Source organism: Ambystoma mexicanum, chromosome 2q (genome assembly GCF_040938575.1).
Source record: "Ambystoma mexicanum isolate Mex_15411 chromosome 2q, UKY_AmexF1_1, whole genome shotgun sequence".
NCBI lineage: Eukaryota > Metazoa > Chordata > Amphibia > Caudata > Ambystomatidae > Ambystoma > Ambystoma mexicanum.
In genome coordinates this window covers 306453864-306474104 of record NC_090924.1, presented here as the reverse complement: position 1 = coordinate 306474104, position 20241 = coordinate 306453864, and the positions used below count along the sequence as shown (strand labels likewise).

Genomic DNA, 20241 nt, shown 5'->3' with positions numbered 1-20241 from the left:
AAGGACCCTTCTTATGATCGGTCCAAGCAAGGTGATGGCAACTGCCACACCGTTCATGTAACCCTGAAGGATCTCACTTGCTGAAAAATAGATCTTTCTTCTAAAACAAAACATTCATGTCAGTGAAGAGGGGTGCACTTATCAGTGCTGCCGGCCTAGACTCTCTTGCAGAGTCTGAAGTTTCTACCAAGATAGAGATGCTGGACTTGGAGATCAACTGGTGGCAATATTATGAAACCTGGTGTGGTCAGGGACAGGCCTACGCAGCTGCATACCCAGAGTTGATCACCTTCTAAATGATCTTTCCTCACCTTCATATTTGCTGCGTACTGCAGTGGCAGGGGCCTACTCAAAATGGGATTTCAGATTGTGGCTAAAGGATGGACTACAGTTACTAATGGCCAAAATGGGAATACTTAAGGGGACCCAGGGTCGCCTTCTTCTGCCACCATGTTGTATGTATCTGTGTATTACTGACATAGGGATCGCTTTGACTCTACAAGGTATTGGTAAATCACTATATAATCTTTGTTGGTCCAGAAGAAGGTATAGTGCACTCACAGAATCGTACATTCTTTGGGGAGTAAACAGAGGGGTACACATTGATGAAACCCTTTAACTTCTGATATATCTGCTGAAAAATACTTTTTGGGAGAAAAGCCACACTTTAGACTATTGGAATGTCAAGCTTTCAATGTATTGGAACACAAGAGATGCCTATTAACTATCTTATTCCTTAAAATGTTGCATCAGGGTTAAACTTACCAATGCACAGGCATACGGGCCGATATTCGTAGCCACAATGTTCGGCAAACTTTGTATAACACCATCGCTGTGATTAGGGAGAGATGCAGGAGAAGAGAAAGGAGTTGGTTAATCATGTCAAAAAGGAAGATACTCAAAGCAAACCACAATTTGCCAAGATACACTTTGCTTGATTTGGCAAATGCCAACCTGTGAACTGAACCTCTATGTATGAATAATGGGCGAATAATGGGCATCGAATTGACAAATTGCAATGCATTTTAATGAAGGATTTTAATGGCAATAGAGCAATCGAATGAGAGTGACTCAGATATTATTTGCTTACAAAATAAGAAAAACAGAGAGTGGGGGGCACCCTATGCGGAAAACTGCAGGTAAAGCAAGGAGTACAGTGGATAATGTTTCATGAGGGCAAGAATTACACTGTATTAAAACAATAGTCTTCAACAAGGTTAAGATACTGTTTTCTCCAAAATTGATTGGAAACATTGGGACCAACCAATCGGGATACTGGGCCACCCATATTGCGTACATTCCAAGAGAAACAACTGGAATTGAGAGGGAGAAACAGGATGCCAAAGGGAAAAGAAGAAATAAAAGGCTACTTTTAAGTTAAAAATCCATATCAACATGATCGACCACGAGTAATGAACGAATAATAAACAAAACAAAAGCCCCCTGCTTTTAAATGGACTTTGTAGCAATTATCCTGATGTCATCCTGAACCCTTGCTCTCTGACTGTGCTCTATGTTCAGCTGCTAGACTGCCTGGGCTTGTGTTCCCTAAGTCGCCCAACATAAACCATTGAAGACATGACTGTCTTCGTGTCGCCATCCTAAATGCGGGGAGCACAACCCTACAGATCCCCCAAATACTTTTGCAAATTACCTGTTCACGCCGTGGCAGATGTCCACCTCTGATTAAGGATACAGAAAAGAGAGCAATTAGAAATTATTACACCCAATCTGTTAAGATTATCTGACAGATACAAGGCAGAAAGGTACATTTTGTTTCAAATTACCAATCGATTAATCGATTAGCTATAGCTGAGTTCCACTTCTCTTGCAGACAGCAAATGGCAAGCGGAGAGGGAAAAACATGTTAAAAATTAATTTAGCGGGGCAAATAGTGTGATACGCAAGAAGTCTTCCAATCCCCATCAAGACAGAGAATAGGAGTGGCATGGAGTGCAAGAAGCGGGGGTGTGAATGGGGGCCTCAGTGTTTTTTGATATGGTGATGTGCAATGGAGTGACCCAGTCTGTGGTCACCCCGAGGCGACATCCCAAATCTATCGAGGGAAGGGGATGGGTCATAGGAGTATATTTAGAGTGGAAGAAAATCGATTCACCAGCAGGGATTTACCAGCAGGTTTCGATAGTGCCGATTTTTATAAGCTGGCCTTGGAAGTGAATCGGCACGCTAATAATTGTGCTGGCTTCAGCTATCACCCACTGGCAACATTCCCCCGATATTTCCTTCACCCAGCGGTGTGCGCCTGGGCTCTGTTCTTGAACCACTGCTTTTCAGCCTAGGTGTAGAGTCAGCGACAAAAAAAAGTCAAGCCGGCCATGTTGATGGCCTGGAACCCTTTGACCCTGGAACTGTAATTCGGGTTCAACTATATGATACCGTCTGAAAATGCGTCTAAATCAAACACCATGCACAGGTGTCAGAACAAAAGGCAAGTAGCTCAATCAGGCGCTTACATAAAATTCCTTAGACTAATATTCAGAGAAAGACAAACTCAGGGACGTCATTTAGGGGTTGCCAGGGGTCGCACTTGCTCTTGTGGTCTCCATTGCTACACCTAAAAAACAAAAGAAACTTATTTGGGGGCGAATTTCAGACTCCTGGGCTGTGGCCAGCAGCATATGGCTCCTTGTTTCTGAAGTGGCTGGTTTCCTGATAGCTATAGCTGGTAAGATAGCTCAGTGGCTTGAGCGCAGGCTCCTGCAATGTGTGCGTGATCTGCAGGTTGCAGATTCGGCTCCCGGCAAGGTCAACTCAGCCTTTCATCCTGCTGAGGTTTTTAAATGAGTACCAATACAGGTTGGGTGATACTTTATGTATATTTGTTCTATATGAAGCGATTAAGCGTACATGCTATATAATAACACATCATTATTATCTGGCCTTGAAAGTCTGTTTGCATTCACAGTAATTTGGTAATATGGGCCTTTACACACTGATATTAACGATACTTATGGTTATCCATTCTTGTATGAAATGTATATCACTTTACAGTGATATAGTAACCATATTTTTCGCAGTGTAGTTAGAAACAATGCTATGTGATGCCACTTCCTGTTTCGTCAAGGGCTGAAAGGTCTTGTTCCATCGCTTCCCAGGATGACAGTTCAGGGTGGGGTCAAATGACATAATTTCCTGTGATATCAGAGGTCAAGGGTCATGCGATGTCACTTCCGCTACCCCTGGCATTTTGGTGAAATGACATCCCTGGGCAATCTGTGCGCATACGGTTGAACACACAGCTGTACACACATTAATTGCAAAAGAAAACAGTTCCTATGTTTGCCTGTGTCATTACACAAGCGATCGTAGACATGTCTTGCTTTTGCAATAAACGTGTGTGCATGACCAGGGAAACAGTACTACGTGGATGAAGCAAACCCTGCTGGCTCTTTGAGGGACAGGAAGAGCTTTGCTGATTCCACAGAGTCTGAAGGCCTGGCCCGGAGGTGTTTGCTATTCGAGTGACTGTTTGGCTTGTAACGCTTCCGAGCCAACCGTGATGCACCCCTCACTCTCGATATCTTGTGGGACCTCGTGCACATGTAACTGGTCATAGGTATTGCATGTTAAACGACGTAAAAGCAGACTTACTTAAAGACGCGTCGAGTGACTGGTATTTAAAACCCTGCTTCCTTAGCAAAAATTGGGGAACGAGTAGACAAAGAAAAGATGTTGGCCAAATGATTGCTCTTTTAGGGAGCTAATTGAGCCGTGGCACACATTTGCCCCCTAGCGTGGACTGATAAAGGAACCGCCGCGTATGGCGCTCTCTTGAAAGGACCCTTGGTGTGTCCTCCTCTTCCCATTGTAACGAGAAGTGGGTGCGTTTGCCCCTGTGATGCCACGTCTATGGGTTCCTCTGCGGCCACTTTGCCCTTTGCCCCAGAAGATTGAACCCCACGCATCTGACAATGTGGGGTATCTCTTTTATTTGCTAAACACTTGAGATAAATTGACAACTTTTGCATTAGCGAGGCTTATTAAAGGGATCTCAAAGATTAGTCAAAAAGGTGCACAACATATTAAAGAAGAATTGGATTTGGTCACTCAATAAGAATAGCCACACTGAGCTAGGGACCCCCCACCCACACACCTCTACTAAAAACGATTAATGTATTAGCTGTTGGTTGATGTCATCAAGGTAATGACTGGAAAGTGCATCCCTCATTGTCTGTACCTTCCACTACTCTGAGCAAGATGTGTTCTAAGGAAGAACGGAATGGTCGCCCAGTTCTCTCTGCTATTGTATTCAGACTTCATGATTGATTGTATGACAACTTGTGCTCTTGAAATAAACCTTCTTTGACTAGGCTTGACTGGACTTATGTCGGCCATTGTTTTCCCTGCAGTGAAATAAACCTTATTTGACTAGGCTTGACTTGACTTATGTCGGCCATTGTTTTCCGTGCGGTGAAATAAACCTTATTTGACTAGGCTTGAATTGACTTATGTCAGCCATTGTTTTCCGTGTGGTGAAAGAAACCTTATTTGACCAGGCTTGACTTGACCTATATCGGCCATTGTTTTCCCTGCAGTGAAATAAACCTTATTTCACTAGGCTTGACTTGACTTATGGCAGGCATTGTTTTCCGTGTGGTGAAAGAAACCTTATTTGACTAGGCTTGACTTGACTTATGGCAGGCATTGTTTTCCGTGCGGTGAAATAAACCTTATTTGACTAGGCTTGAATTGACTTATGCCAGCCATTGTTTTCCGTGTGGTGAAAGAAACCTTATTTGACCAGGCTTGACTTGACCTATATCGGCCATTGTTTTCCGTGCTGTGAAATAAACCTTATTTGACTAGGCTTGACTTGACTTATGTCGGCCATTGTTTTCCGTGCGGTGAAAAAACCTTATTTGACTAGGCCAGACTTGACTTATGTTGGCCATTGTTTTCCGTGCTGTGAAATAAACCTTATTTGACTAGGCTTGACTTGACTTATGTCGGCCATTGTTTTCCGTACAGTGAAATAAACCTTATTTGACTAGGCTTGTTTTGACTTATGTCGGCCATTGTTTCCGTGCGGCTTGGTGCTGCGAAGAAGCGGCTGCCGCTTGAGGGAAGTATGTTGCCTGGGGAGGTGCTGCATGGTGGGGGTAGCATAAAGGGACAGTGAGGGTAGTCGAGAGATGATATCATGGTGTTTTGTATGCTTATGACTGCTCACCCAGTTTTAAGGAAAGTGCCCGCTGTGTCTGTGGCATAAAGTGACCACGATTGAGTGCATTTACTTTTTGCAGGATTCATTTGATGGATGCTGGAAGAAACACGCATCTGCTTTTCTGCTTGACCTGGGATGCTTTTCAGTATTTGTTGACAGCAATGCTCGACCAGTGGAAGGAAAACAAGGTGACTGAGTGAGTGAATTGGTAAAGTGTTGAGTGTTGTCATGAGTGGGGTTTAACTTGATATGTTGAATGAGTGAGTGGTTGTTGAAAAGAGTGGAGCAGGTGTTGGGGTGATGAGAATAAGCAGGGGAGTGCAGAATGTGGTGAGTGCAGAGTGAGTGTTAGACGGTGGAGAGATTGGGATGTAGAGTGATTAGGGGGCGAATTGGGTCAGTGAGCTTTGAAGGCAGTGTAGTGCCGGGGTGTCAAACATGAGGCTTGATGGCCAGCTCAGGCCCCCGCGGCCATTTCTTTGGGCCGTCTGCACACAGAGGAATGGGCTGTGACAGAGGAGATCAAAGACTAGTCCCATTGGCAGCTGTAATGTGAGAGAAAGGCACTGCCACGAGTAGTTTATTCTCTGCAGAGCATCAGACATGCAGGCCACTACAGCGCTTAAAGCAAAACAGCCCATAGCATGACCACATTAAAGCCAGGTATATAAAACCCACTGAGAAGCAACATCGTCTCCTTTTCATGAAACGTTTGTTTTCTTAATAGTATATTTTTCTGCAGCCAGACCAAAATAGTTTGACTCCACATAGAAACAAAGAATGCATTTATTCTGAGCTCCAGAAGATACAGACACATGCCCTAAACCATCATGAGTGACTGGGACAGTGTTCCAGATGTCTACATATTTTCCACGGCCATGCATGTGAAGCCCATCCAGTCCTGTTCTTCTATTTCGAATCCGCGTTGTGTCATTTTTTCTTCCCTTTTGCAATGTCCAGAACTCCTGGCAAAACCAGGACTAGATGGCCTTCTGACTCCTGGCCATGGGAAACGTGAGAGCACCGCTACTCCTAGCACCGTCCCAGTCTACTGGAACCCCATCCCAGTCTACTGGAACCCCATCCCAGTTTACTGGAAACCCACCCGAGTCTACTGGAACCCCATCCCAGTTTACTGGAACCCCATCCCAGTCTACTGGAACCCCATCCCAGTCTACTGGAACCCCATCTCGGTCTACTGGAACACCATCCCGGTCGCAATCAGGACAGCTCCAATGTTCCACCCGTACAAGAAGGAGCTCGCGACCTTGCTCTTTATGGTATCTATGGGTAAGGAAGGGCCCGATTCATGGAATTCTTTGCATGGTAACTTTGCACGGCTGAAAAGTGTCTTTGCACTGCCGACACAAACCCTGATTCATGGAACTGTTTTTTTTTACCGTGCAAAGTCCATGCAAAGTCAGTGCATAGTAATTTTTGCGGTACAAAATGACTTTGCACTGCAAAAATACACTTTGCATAGTTCCATGAATCAGGGTTTGTGCCGGCAGTGCAAAGTCACTTTTCAGCAGTGCAAAGTCACTTTGAACCGTGCAAACAATGTCAATGAATTGGGCCCTAAGTATATACCACCCCTGTTTGTTAGACTATCCAGCCTACTATAAAGTGTCACCTCCCTTTCCATCAACCTCTGTACCCCAAATTACGTATACAATGTTCTATTGCGTCCTAGCTGGAATCGCACTATATGTACCCAAATACGAATGAAGATGCAAACATGGGTCACACAAAAGGATGTGGACAGAATGTTGAGGGCTTCGAGAAGTTGTACAGCGCATCTTCAGAACTTTGATCTCAGCTTTATTTACCAAATGGATGGGTTTACATTGTGTTCTCGTGGGAATGGCTAGGTGCATGGGCATGGGGGGTGGGGGGGGGGGGGGGGCGTGGCCATGCCCCCAGGTCCATTCATAGGGCAGGCTTTGGGCCTTTTCAGTAATCACATAGTGAGATAAAAATAAAAGAACAATGATAAAAGAACAAATATAACGTAGAACATACCTGTCACATTTGGCATGAGTAAGCACCCTGTTGGAAAGCGACCCCCTGTGAGTGCGAGACCAAGCGTGTCCAAGTCGATCTGGTTGCGACTCTGGATCCAGGCCTGCACCAGGGGATCATTTTGATAGGCGCTCAAATCAGCCACGTTGACACCAAGCAACAACTTCACATCTGAGACGGTGAGCAGCTGCGCAAAAAAAGATGGCAATTCTGAGGCCAGGGACCAGGGGATCTCTCCTCATGATTCAAGACATGCGCGTGAAGCAACATACCCTCGAGCTATCTGACAGAACTGTGCGCTACTCACATGCAACACACACACACCCCCAATCCACGCTGCACAATCGGCTTACCTTTTTAACCCCTTAAATGCGAGCTCTATGCAGTTCTACACAAACAGGACGAGCAGAGTCGCCCTTAGCACTTGTTGAGTTGTACTTAACTACGCTAGCAAAGCTTAGCATGGTAATGGGTGGCGATGCCTGTAATTATAAACATGGGTCAGAAATCACATGCGTGCCTGCATTTAGTACCCGCATTGATGAGCCATTGGAGACATTACCCTATTTGCCCTCAAAGGGCATCTAAAACATTTATCTACCGAAAATAGTGGCATAAATCCCTGCTGTAGCCAATATCGCCCATGCATGAGGGCTGTCTCAATCACAGTACATTAATACAGCGCTGTTAGAAAACTCAAGGCTGTAAAACAAGTTGTGAATGATTGCCAACGAGCACGCAAACACAGATCAAATAACTGGCAAAAGCTCAATACACACGTACATATATTGCATCAGTATCTGATGGGTTAAATCAGGGGAGTCGCAAAGCTGTGCAAAGCGATAACAAGTGGTGATATAGGGTTAAGAGAGTCTAATGGCTCCCGTGTTTTTGTCACCACAGTTTTCGTCGTGGCTGTTTTCGATGTGGTATTTTCGCCCCGGCTGCTTTTGTTGATTTTATTTTGTTTATAAAAAAAAGTGTTTGTGTAGGGGTTTGGTGGTGAATTTGGGTAAATTGGGGGGTTGGGAGTGGGGACCCCCCCCCAATAAAAAAAAGAAAATTGCCAAAATACCAGGGTGAAAATGCCACGGCCAAAACAGCTGCGGCGAAAACTGCAGTGACAAAAACGTGTGAAACCATGTCGAATCATGCACACACACAAGTATCACCCATGCTCAGCCTCCATCAATAGTATCCTCATCCACTCTGTTGCTTCTTATGCTTCTGGTATGCACTGCAATTGGCATTGTTCATTCTTTTTAACACATGCAATTACCCCTTGGACACAGGATGTTTTCTTTTGATCAGAACGCTGTTTTAGAGTCATTAGGATCAGTGGATTCGTTACATACCGGCACTTCAGTAGGCTTCAGTCCCATAAATGTTTGGATGTTCATGGAAACATTGCCCAAGGCCTGTAGATCAGCTGCTCCAGCTCCACCTTCATTGAACAAGTAAAAAAAACACATTAGACTTGACGATGCTACTCTTGGAGGTGGCAGAATAGAGATCAGTGAACAGCGATCGCTGTTTGCATTGCAGGTGGCAGGAGAGACATCAGTGAACAGCAATTGCCGTTTGCATTAGACTTGACGATACTACTCTTGGAGTTGGCAGGAGAGGGTTCAGTGAACAGCGATCGCCGTTTGCATTAGGCTTGACGATGCTACTCTTGGCGATGGCAGGAGAGAGATCAGTGAACAGCGATCGCCATTTGCATTCGACTTGACGATGCTACTCTTGGAGATGGCAGGAGAGAGATCAGTGAACAGCGATCGCCGTTTGCATTAGGCTTGACGATGCTACTCTTGGCGATGGCAGGAGAGAGATCAGTGAACAGCGGCTTGACAATGCTACTCTTGGAGTTGGCAGGAGAGGGTTCAGTGAACAGCGATCACCGTTTGCATTAGACTTGATGATGCTACTCTTGGAGATGGCAGGAGAGAGATCAGTGAGCAGCGATCGCTGTTTCCATTCGACTTGACGATGCTACTCTTGGAGATGGCAGGAGAGAGATCAGTGAACAGCGGCCTGACGATGCTACTCTTGGAGTTGGCAGGAGAGGATTCAGTGAACAGCGATCACTGTTTGCATTAGACTTGATGATGCTAGTCTTGGAGATGGCAAGAGAGAGATCAGTGAACAGCGATCGCCGTTTGCATTCGACTTGACGATGCTACTCTTGGAGATGACAGGAGAGAGATCAGTGAACAGCGATCACCATTTGCATTAGACTTGACGATGCTACCCTTGGAGATGACAGGAGAGAGATCAGTGAACAGCGATCACCATTTGCATTAGACTTGACGATGCTACTCTTGGCGATGGCAGGAGAGAGATCAGTGAACAGCGGCTTGACAATGCTACTCTTGGAGTTGGCAGGAGAGGGTTCAGTGAACAGCGATCACCGTTTGCATTAGACTTGATGATGCTACTCTTGGAGATGGCAGGAGAGAGATCAGTGAACAACGATCGCCGTTTGCATTCGACTTGACGATGCTACTCTTGGAGATGGCAGGAGAGAGATCAGTGAACAGCGATCGCCGTTTGCATTAGGCTTGACGATGCTACTCCTAGCGATGGCAGGAGAGAGATCAGTGAACAGCGGCTTGACAATGCTACTCTTGGAGTTGGCAGGAGAGGGTTCAGTGAGCAGCGATCACCGTTTGCATTAGACTTGATGATGCTACTCTTGTTGATGGCAGGAGAGAGATCAGTGAACAGTGATCGCCGTTTGCATTCGACTTGACGATGCTACTCTTGGAGATGACAGGAGAGAGATCAGTGAACAGCGATCACCGTTTGCATTAGACTTGACCATGCTACTCTTGGAGATGACAGGAGAGAGATCAGTGAACAGCGATCGCCGTTTGCATTAGACTTGACGATGCTACTCTTGGAGATGACAGGAGAGAGATCAGTGAACAGCGATCACCATTTGCATTAGACTTGACGATGCTACTCTTGGCGATGGCAGGAGAGAAATCAGTGAACAGCGGCTTGACAATGCTACTCTTGGAGTTGGCAGGAGAGGGTTCAGTGAACAGCGATCACCGTTTGCATTAGACTTGATGATGCTACTCTTGGAGAACGGCAGGAGAGAGATCAGTGAACAACGATCGCCGTTTGCATTCGACTTGACGATGCTACTCTTGGAGATGGCAGGAGAGAGATCAGTGAACAGCGATCGCCGTTTGCATTAGGCTTGACGATGCTACTCCTAGCGATGGCAGGAGAGAGATCAGTGAACAGCGGCTTGACAATGCTACTCTTGGAGTTGGCAGGAGAGGGTTCAGTGAGCAGCGATCACCGTTTGCATTAGACTTGATGATGCTACTCTTGTTGATGGCAGGAGAGAGATCAGTGAACAGTGATCGCCGTTTGCATTCGACTTGACGATGCTACTCTTGGAGATGACAGGAGAGAGATCAGTGAACAGCGATCACCGTTTGCATTAGACTTGACCATGCTACTCTTGGAGATGGCAGGAGAGAGATCAGTGAACAGCGATCGCCGTTTGCATTAGACTTGACGATGTTACTCTTGGAGTTGGCAGGAAAGGGATCAGTGAAGAGCGATCGCCATTTGCATTAGACTTGACGATGCAACTCTTGGAGATGGCAGGAGGATCTGTATGATCACTGCATAAAAGAAACACTGAATCCGAAAATGTAATTTGTTTTTTTCCACACCTTCTCAGCACAATTAGAAGGGCTGGGGGAGACCCCCACAGCTCCCTCATACCCCCCTCAAATTATTTATTACCCAAACCCACCCCCTAATGTAATTGTGCTGAAATGTGCAGTAAAATGTTCTGCATTTTCGGATTCAGTATTTGGGGCCACTGAATTATGGGGTGATGCCGGCTGGGGCATGATCAAAGCCAAGGTAATGAGAAAGGTAATGACAAATGAGTGACTGCTAAGAACCTCGTCCATTTCCGCTGCCTACTGTATTGCTTCACTTTACAACGACAAGAATTCGCTACAGTGCACTTGTGGATAATACGGCCATTGCTGACCTAACACTGAACAAGGGCTTAAATATTCCTATTATTACCTAAAGAAATACAGTCTTAAATTAAATGAATCCCAGATTAAAATAGTGTTTTTTGACAAGCCAGTTATACCTTGGAGGTGGTTGTTTATTGGGGTACCAATTAAAGAGGTTGATTCTTATCTTTTTTTGTAGCAACGGATCTTGGGATAAACACATAAAACAGCTTGTGTAGAAGCCCCTAGACTGTTTCTACTGCTTGTATGGTAGTTACAGACTGGATAAGTGTTTGGAAGTGTATAAGGTCAAGGTCTCTTCTATGATGCTCTATGGCCGTGAGGTTTAGTGATGTCAGAACTGCAAACAGCTGGAGACATCCAGAATATATTTTTTTGCAAGAAAACCCGGGCCCCAACTGGAACACCACACAGTGCACTTAAGACAGAGTTGGGGTCAGTCTGGAATCAATGGAGTATGTATGCTATTTGACCTATTTCTGGAAAATACTTCTGAGTTTGCCAGTTAACCACAATTTGAAAGAGGGGTTCTTAGAGATGAAATCCTCCCCAGGCAGTAAAATATATAAGTGGTATAATACCGTAAATACATTTGGGCTCAGGCATCGGTGGGACGTTTTTAAATCCTGGCTCATTGACCTATTTACATCAGCTATTAAAGATATGATATGATGGGCAGTAGGGCTAAGGAGTTATATATGCACATTAAACACTCTTTGCCCTCTTTGGCTCCATACGCTGAGCTTTGGGATTTTCCTTTGGTGGCTGAGAACTTTTACCAAATTAGATTCCCATCTAGTTGTAGGATTGTGTTAGAGACATTGAAATCCTCTCCTGCTTATCAAACGTTTGCAGATTCATCCAAATGTACACGTGGTCTCTGACATATTGAAGACTTGAGTCACTTTTTGTTGATCTGCCCATGCTATTTCGAAGCTTGAAAGTTTTTGCCTTTTTTCAAATCTTATGAGTTGAAAACATGTAACGAAGGAATGCGCTTTGTAGTCAACAATGGTGATCCGACATTTATTTATAATCTCGCTGTACATGTTACTGCAGCTTTGAAAATCCGAGCTCAATGTTGATAGCGCAGTAGGACTTTTATGGGGGTTTTAGCCTGGTTTTATAGCTTTACTCATGTTTTATATGGTGTCCTGTGCAGGTTCAAGAAACTGCAGTCTTAAGAATTTTCACGTTTTTTATTGTCAGAGGTTTGGTTGGATTGTAACCAATGTGTTCATGGGGTGTGTTGGATTTTAGGATTGTAAGGGAGCTGTTTGGCTATTTATTGTGTATTTTCTTTTGTTTTCGTTTGTAAATGGAGAAATCCGAAGTGTGTTTATTACTACTACTCCTGAAGGATCTAGGTGTGATTGCCATAGATCCAGAGGAATACAGGTGCTTGGCAGGAATATAATATTTGATGTTCTTGTGAATGTATGAAGGTGCTTTCTTCGAAAAAGTTTGAAGCAAATGGTTTTGAAGGAGATTCATCTAGTGATGGGTTAGCCAGTTAAGTGATTGCAGGGAAGCCATGACGTGTCCCCAAGGCCCTGGGTCCCCCTGGCAACTGCATTCTGGATGAGTTGGACGTGGTGAATTAGAGTTTTTGGGAGGCCTGTGCAGAGGTTGTTACAGCACACTAGGTATGCTACAATCATCTGGAGACTTCACTTGTATGAGGCATATTCAGTCTGTCCGTCCCCGGGGGAGTAGATGGTAAGAGTTTTTCATGAGGTTCTGGATGTGGTTGTGGAAGGAAGTATTTTCACTGAAAGTGATTCCAAAGTACTTTGCATGCATGATCGGAGTGGAGGCGTGGGGGCCAGATGAAAGGTATGTTGGCTAGGATGGTGGCGTCCAGGAAAAATTTCAAATTTCAGATATGGATATGTTAAGGCATAAGTTATTGTCAATCATCCAAATCAAAGTGTTTGAGAGACACACAGGGATGCGTGCAGAGGGATTTGCTGCTATTGCCAGTGAGGCTGAAAGTGAGCTGCCTAGGGCCAGGATAAAAGTACACAGCGTGAGCGTAGGCCTGGTGATACTCAGGGATGCGGAGGGATTTGCTGCTGTTGCCAGTGAGGCTGAAAGTGAGCTGGGTATGGCCAGTGTACAAGTACACAGTGTGAGCATAGGCCTGGTGATACTCAGGGACGAGAAGGGATTTGATACTGTTACCAGTGAGGCTGAAAGTGAGCTGGGTATGGCCAGTGTACAAGTACACAGCGTGAGCATAGGCCTGGTGATACTCAGGGACGCGGAGGGATTTGATACTGTTACCAGTGAGGCTGAAAGTGAGCTGGGTATGGCCAGTGTACAAGTACACAGTGTGAGCATAGGCCTGGTGTTACACAGGGACGCAGAGGGATTTGATACTGTTACCAGTGAGGCTGAAAGTGAGCTGGGTATGGCCAGTGTACAAGTACACAGTGTGAGCATAGGCCTGGTGATACTCAGGGATGCGGAGGGATTTGACACTGTTACCAGTGAGGCTGAAAGTGAGCTGGGTATGGCCAGTGTACAAGTACACAGTGTGAGCATAGGCCTGGTGATACTCAGGGACGAGAAGGGATTTGATACTGTTACCAGTGAGGCTGAAAGTGAGCCGGGTATGGCCAGTGTACAAGTACACAGCGTGAGCATAGGCCTGGTGATACTCAGGGACGCAGAGGGATTTGATACTGTTACCAGTGAGGCTGAAAGTTTGCTGGGTATGGCCAGTGTACAAGTACACAGCGTGAGCATAGGCCTGGTGATACTCAGGGACGCGGAGGGATTTGATACTGTTACCAGTGAGGCTGAAAGTTTGCTGGGTATGGCCAGTGTACAAGTACACAGTGTGAGCATAGGCCTGGTGATACTCAGGGACGCGGAGGGATTTGATACTGTTACCAGTGAGGCTGAAAGTGAGCTGGCTATGGCCAGTATGCAAGTACACAGCGTGAGCATAGGCCTGGTGATACTCCGGGACGCAGAGGGATTTGATACTGTTACCAGTGAGGCTGAAAGTGAGCTAAATATGGCCAGTGTACAAGTACACAGCGTGAGCATAGGCCTGGTAATACTCAGGGATGCGGAGGGATTTGACACTGTTACCAGTGAGGCTGAAAGTGAGCCGGGTATGGCCAGTGTACAAGTACACAGCGTGAGCATAGGCCTGGTGATACTCAGGGACGAGAAGGGATTTGATACTGTTACCAGTGAGGATGAAAGTGAGATAGTATGCCAGCTCACAAGTACACAGCGTGAGCATGAGCCTGGTGATACTAAGGGACACGGAGGGATTTGATACTGTTACCAATGAGGCTGAAAGTGAGCTGGGTATGGCCAGTATAAAAGTACACAGTGTGAGCATAGGCCTGGTGATACTCAGGGACGCAGAGGGATTTGATACTATTACCAGTGAGGCTGAAAGTGAGCTGGGTATTGCCAGTCTACAAGTACACAGCGTGAGCATAGGCCTGGTGATACTCAGGGACGCGGAGGGATTTGATACTGTTACCAGTGAGGCTGAAAGTGAGCCGGGTATGGCCAGTGTACAAGTACACTGCGTGAGCATAGGCCTGGTGATACTCAGGGACGCGGAGGGATTTGATACTGTTACCAGTGAGGCTGAAAGTGAGCCGGGTATGGCCAGTGTACAAGTACACAGCGTGAGCATAGGCCTGGTGATACTCAGGGACGCGGAGGGATTTGACACTGTTACCAGTGAGGCTGAAAGTGAGCCGGGTATGGCCAGTGTACAAGTACACAGCGTGAGCATAGGCCTGGTGATACTCAGGGACACAGAGGGATTTGATTCTGTTACCAGTGAGGCTGAAAGTGAGCTGGCTATGGCCAGTGTACAAGTACACAGCGTGAGCATAGGCCTGGTGATACTCAAGGACGCGGAGGGATTTGATACTGTTACCAGTGAGGCTGAAAGTTTGCTGGGTATGGCCAGTGTACAAGTACACAGCGTGAGCATAGGCCTGGTGATACTCAGGGACGCGGAGGGATTTGATACTGTTACCAGTGAGGCTGAAAGTGAGCTGGGTATGGCCAGTGTACAAGTACACAGCGTGAGCATAGGCCTGGTGATACTCAGGGACGCGGAGGGATTTTATACTGTTACCAGTGAGGCTGAAAGTGAGCTGGGTATGGCCAGTGCACAAGTACACAGTGTGAGCATAGGCCTGGTGATACTCAGGGACGCGGAGGGATTTGATACTGTTACCAGTGAGGCTGAAAGTGAGCCGGGTATGGCCAGTGTACAAGTACACACCGTGAGCATAGGCCTGGTGATACTCAGGGATGAGAAGGGATTTGATACTGTTACCAGTGAGGCTGAAAGTGAGCCGGGTATGTCCAGTGTACAAGTACACAGCGTGAGCATAGGCCTGGTGATACTCAGGGACGAGAAGGGATTTGATACTGTTACCAGTGAGGCTGAAAGTGAGCTGGGTATGGCCAGCTCACAAGTACACAGCGTGAGCATAGGCCTGGTGATACTCAGGGACGCGGAGGGATTTGATACTGTTACCAGTGAGGCTGAAAGTGAGCTGGGTATGGCCAGTGCACAAGTACACAGTGTGAGCATAGGCCTGGTGATACTCAGGGACGCGGAGGGATTTGATACTGTTACCAGTGAGGCTGAAAGTGAGCCGGGTATGGCCAGTGTACAAGTACACACCGTGAGCATAGGCCTGGTGATACTCAGGGATGAGAAGGGATTTGATACTGTTACCAGTGAGGCTGAAAGTGAGCCGGGTATGTCCAGTGTACAAGTACACAGCGTGAGCATAGGCCTGGTGATACTCAGGGACGAGAAGGGATTTGATACTGTTACCAGTGAGGCTGAAAGTGAGCTGGGTATGGCCAGCTCACAAGTACACAGCGTGAGCATAGGCCTGGTGATACTCAGGGACGAGAAGGGATTTGATACTGTTACCAGTGAGGATGAAAGTGAGCTAGTATGGCCAGCTCACAAGTACACAGCGTGAGCAGAGGGTTGGTGATACCTGCCAAAATGGGCTGTCAGCTTGACGATCTGGAACAGATGCCAGGTGCATCAGACAGAAGAGAATAGTCACACAGAAGGGTTAATGGGTAGTTGATGAGCAGAGGGGGCTCTGCAGCGAAGTGTGTACTCGGTCGCAATCCAGGTTCACAGGCCGTTATTTTTACAAGGCAGGGCCTGGCAGAGCTTGCATTGTTAGCAGAGAACACAAGGATAAGGTCATTGTGCAATGGGTGTGTGCTTTGCAATGCTTCTTAACGCCGTGCCGGTGTGAAGATTCTAAAAGGATGCACTGTTTTGCAATATAATTGCGAGATGGGTGCAGACGATGGATGGACTCTTGTGAGGGGCATACCTCTAAACGGTGTCACAGAGATCAAAGTACATATATGCTGTGCTAAGCTGCCTATTTCTATTTCATATAGGATTACATGAGCATGGAGATTGCCATTTCCCTGTTAGCTAAAAGAGAAGCCTGCTCCATGCAGGTGATTCCTCCCACCAGGAGGCCTGCCCAATGCTTCATGGGATAGAAAGGCCAATTCACCCTAGTATCATCTATAGATGAATGCTGAGTGCTACAGTGCCCGCTCCAAAGATGACCTTTTACCCTCGAGCTAATGTAGATAATTCCTTCAGAACGTTTCCACTCTTGAGAGGGATTGTTTATTTACCTTCAGAGATTACATCAAAGATTAAAACCAGTGTTTCTTAAAGAAAACCATGAGTATGCACCCTATCCATGTTAGAGTGTCCCTCCCACAAAGTTTGACTAGTGGGTTGGCACAACTGCTATTGGCATCCATCTACAATCTGCAAATGACAGGTCTGAATCTTTTAGGGGGAGTACCCAGTGTTGCATATTCCTGTGGTTAAAATAAACAAGTAAAAGTGATTTGGATAAAGGGATAGGCCATTCCAGCTAAAATGCCACACATGCGCAGCACCACATAGTGGCCATCACTGGAAGTTCACCTCTAGATCAGAGCCACACAGCAAAGGACTATGGGTATTTCAATTAACAGATACCCTTGCATTTTGCTTTATCTAAGGAAATTGCCATTGTCTTATAGGCTGGTGCTATTTTAGAACTGTATCAACAGAAGACTCATATCTTATCAAAATGCAAAACGTTAAAGGACATTTTAAATACTTGCTTGATTACATGATACCCGGAGTATAACCTCCTTTTACTAACAGGTTATTATACCATTGAATAACTCAGTACTTTTCGACCCCTACATTCATTATCCTAATGCACCTTGACCAAAGCAGTATTTTCATGGGCACTGTCTTGAAGTAGTAGGATTTTTGTCATGTCTACTCTGTGATAACACTTCAATTTAGTGTGCATTTACCTTGTGTCGGATACCATTGTGGGGCAGCATGCAATGGTATCTTACAGTGAATTAAGGAATCTCTCTCTATAACACGAGAGCATAGTTGCAGAGGGTGGTGTATTTGTATAAAAGTGTAATTATTTCAAAAAAGCTTTACAAAGCTGCTAGGAGGGAAACAGAGGAAGAAGTGATCATTCTTGATTGTGCTTTGCACTGAATGAGCTTTTCCAAAATTAAACAAAAATGCTGGTTGTGGGACTGTTTGTGAAAAAGATCAAAGTTAGAGGGAACATATTTTGTTCACACTACTGTCCATCGACTCTACTATTTCCCCGCACCCCTATCTAAACCATCCTGTGCAGAGAATTATAAATGGGTAGTTTTCAACTACGGGGAGATATTCCACCAAGGGGTTCTAAGTGATACGTGAAAGATAACAAGAGTGTAACTCAAGTTGTAATGTACACACACCTTAGTTGAAAGTTACCCATCTACATTGTTATGTTGTGTATGTTGTGTAAGGCCCCTTCTGTATCCCTTCGTGATCCCTGCATTGTCCCCACCAACCAGTGCTTCAGCGGGAAAAGAGGGGAGCCATGAGGACACTGCAAACTGCATGACACATCCCTGTGCCCTGAAGCAACCCCAAAAGAGAACACAAAATATCTGGCAGGGCAAGGGTCGTATCCCCTTGCTGTGATGTCACAGCAGTTGATTAGGAATATTATAATCCGCTGCCATAATGTCACAGAAACATTTAAGGCATTCTCAAAGGGAAATAGTTGCTTAAGGCTTTCTATGCAAACCTTAAAGAAGGGGGAACAGTTTCTAAAGGCTATGCATGGAAACTGTACACAGCAGCATGATGTACAGGAGGAAATCGAGCCTGCATCCTCCCAGCAGGGCTGTGTGGGCATAGACATAGGCCTTGGCTGATTCATGGCGCATTTCAGGATATGCGCTTGTCAGAGGAATTAAAACACAAGTAAGAAGCTGGCCAATCTGGCAGACATTATGAAGAGGAAACAGGAAGTGCTCACTTCTATTGCAAATCGTCAGTAACATGCATTGGCAAAGCCAATATGAATGGCTCTTCAAAAGGAGTGGGTAAACCATTTGTGTCCTGCGGAGGCCGTACAAAAGTAGTCCTAATTTCTACATTTACAAGGCCAGACCTATTGGTTTTGCCAGTCCTTGCTTACATTTTGTACTTGCTTGTTGGGTGGTTCCACAGTGACCGTTACAGCTGTGGTCAGGATGAGGATGCCAGTGGATGTGTGCTTTATATTTCTGTCTTGTATGTCTTCATTTTACATGACAGGAGCGATAGGATGTGCAATACGTGTGAAGAAAGGGACGGCTTTTTTTAAAGGTGGAAGCCTCCTGCATGGTGCATGCCGCAGGCATCATTATTGCAGCCACCCAACACCAACTCTCACATGAAAACCAAATATTTGGTGGCACACATGGATGGCATACATCTGTAACATTATATCATGTGCTCCTTTTAGCAGTGTTCCAAAATCATGATCAGTCCTAGAAGATATTTTGAGCAGCTTGGTCACATCTCTTCTTTCCTGCCTAGCTTCCAGAGTATGGTGTGGCGTGAAATTAATAATAGGATGGAAAGAAACATGTTGGGATGTTGTTGATAAAGTATGAAGTGGTGATATGATGAGTATGAATGGAGTGCTTGATGGGTTTTATTGTCTTAACTATTTTGCACAGCACGAGACACTTTTTTTGTGAGTAATGAAGAAGGTTGCAATTTAGATGCTTCGAATATAGACACTGTCTGTTACGTTTGCACGGTGTACATGACCAACAATTTAAGAGTGGCCATGTATTAGTTCTCCAAACTTGGATTGCGCTGTATTTACATTAATAAAATGTGTTATAATTAGAATTTTGCCTCTTGTGTTGGCAGAAGTTTTGGGCTCTCCTAACCAGTGTTGGGTTGATCATGTCTCTTGTGTAATAGATTGGTATGCTCCATAGCGTTATTGTGTGTTCTTAAAGGTTATATAACCTAATTGAGGGACTTTTTGGGGGCTTAAATTCCCTTATGCCTCTTATTTGGGTCGTTGGTGGCGTAAATTGTATGCATAAACATTTCACACACTGATTTAACTCCATGCCATATTTTCATTCATTTGTATGATGGAGTGGAGCGGCGGATAGTAAATTACGATTCCGCCTCGCCATTCCTCTCCAACATGCAAATACTCCAGCATTTTCCCCAGCATGTATTTTCATGCTGATGCAAATGATGCAAATGCTGTGGATTCCTGTGGAATCCACCTGCTTTTTACACCAGCAAAAAGCAGGCAGACTCCGTAGGAATCCAATGTAAATGCTACCTGCCATGCATAAATGGCAGGCGACATTTACTCATTTTGCACAGCAGAGTGCAAAAGGGTGGCGTACAAGTGCATATGCCACCTTTTTACACTCCACTTTTGCACTATGCTAAATTTTAAAACTGCACAGAGGGGACCTATCTAGGCAAAAGTGTAAATGTAGCAGGTGCCCTCCGCCTAATTTACAAAGGACACGAACATGAGCACTGGTCAAGCCCCTTGAGTCTCTCCTCAAGGGAATGAAGACTCAGCTCTTTATCAAACTAAATAGCTGAGGACATGTCCGGATTGTCTTTAGATGCAAATCCAACTG

At 45.4% G+C, this 20241-nt stretch overlaps 1 protein-coding gene across 4 annotated transcripts in view; it reads right to left on the bottom strand.

Annotated features, from left to right (window-relative positions):
• The window catches only part of LOC138569359 (uncharacterized), a 1262132-nt gene that overhangs the window by 873268 nt on the left and 368623 nt on the right, over positions 1-20241 (bottom strand). For all 4 annotated transcript variants that reach the window (XM_069647272.1, XM_069647275.1, XM_069647274.1 and 1 more), the window contains 4 exons: positions 8563-8651; positions 7208-7394; positions 1655-1682; positions 766-832 (listed from right to left, as the gene is read on the bottom strand). In XM_069647272.1, the coding sequence (XP_069503373.1) occupies positions 766-832; positions 1655-1682; positions 7208-7394; positions 8563-8651 (371 nt within the window). The remainder of the gene's footprint in view (positions 1-765; positions 833-1654; positions 1683-7207; positions 7395-8562; positions 8652-20241) is intronic.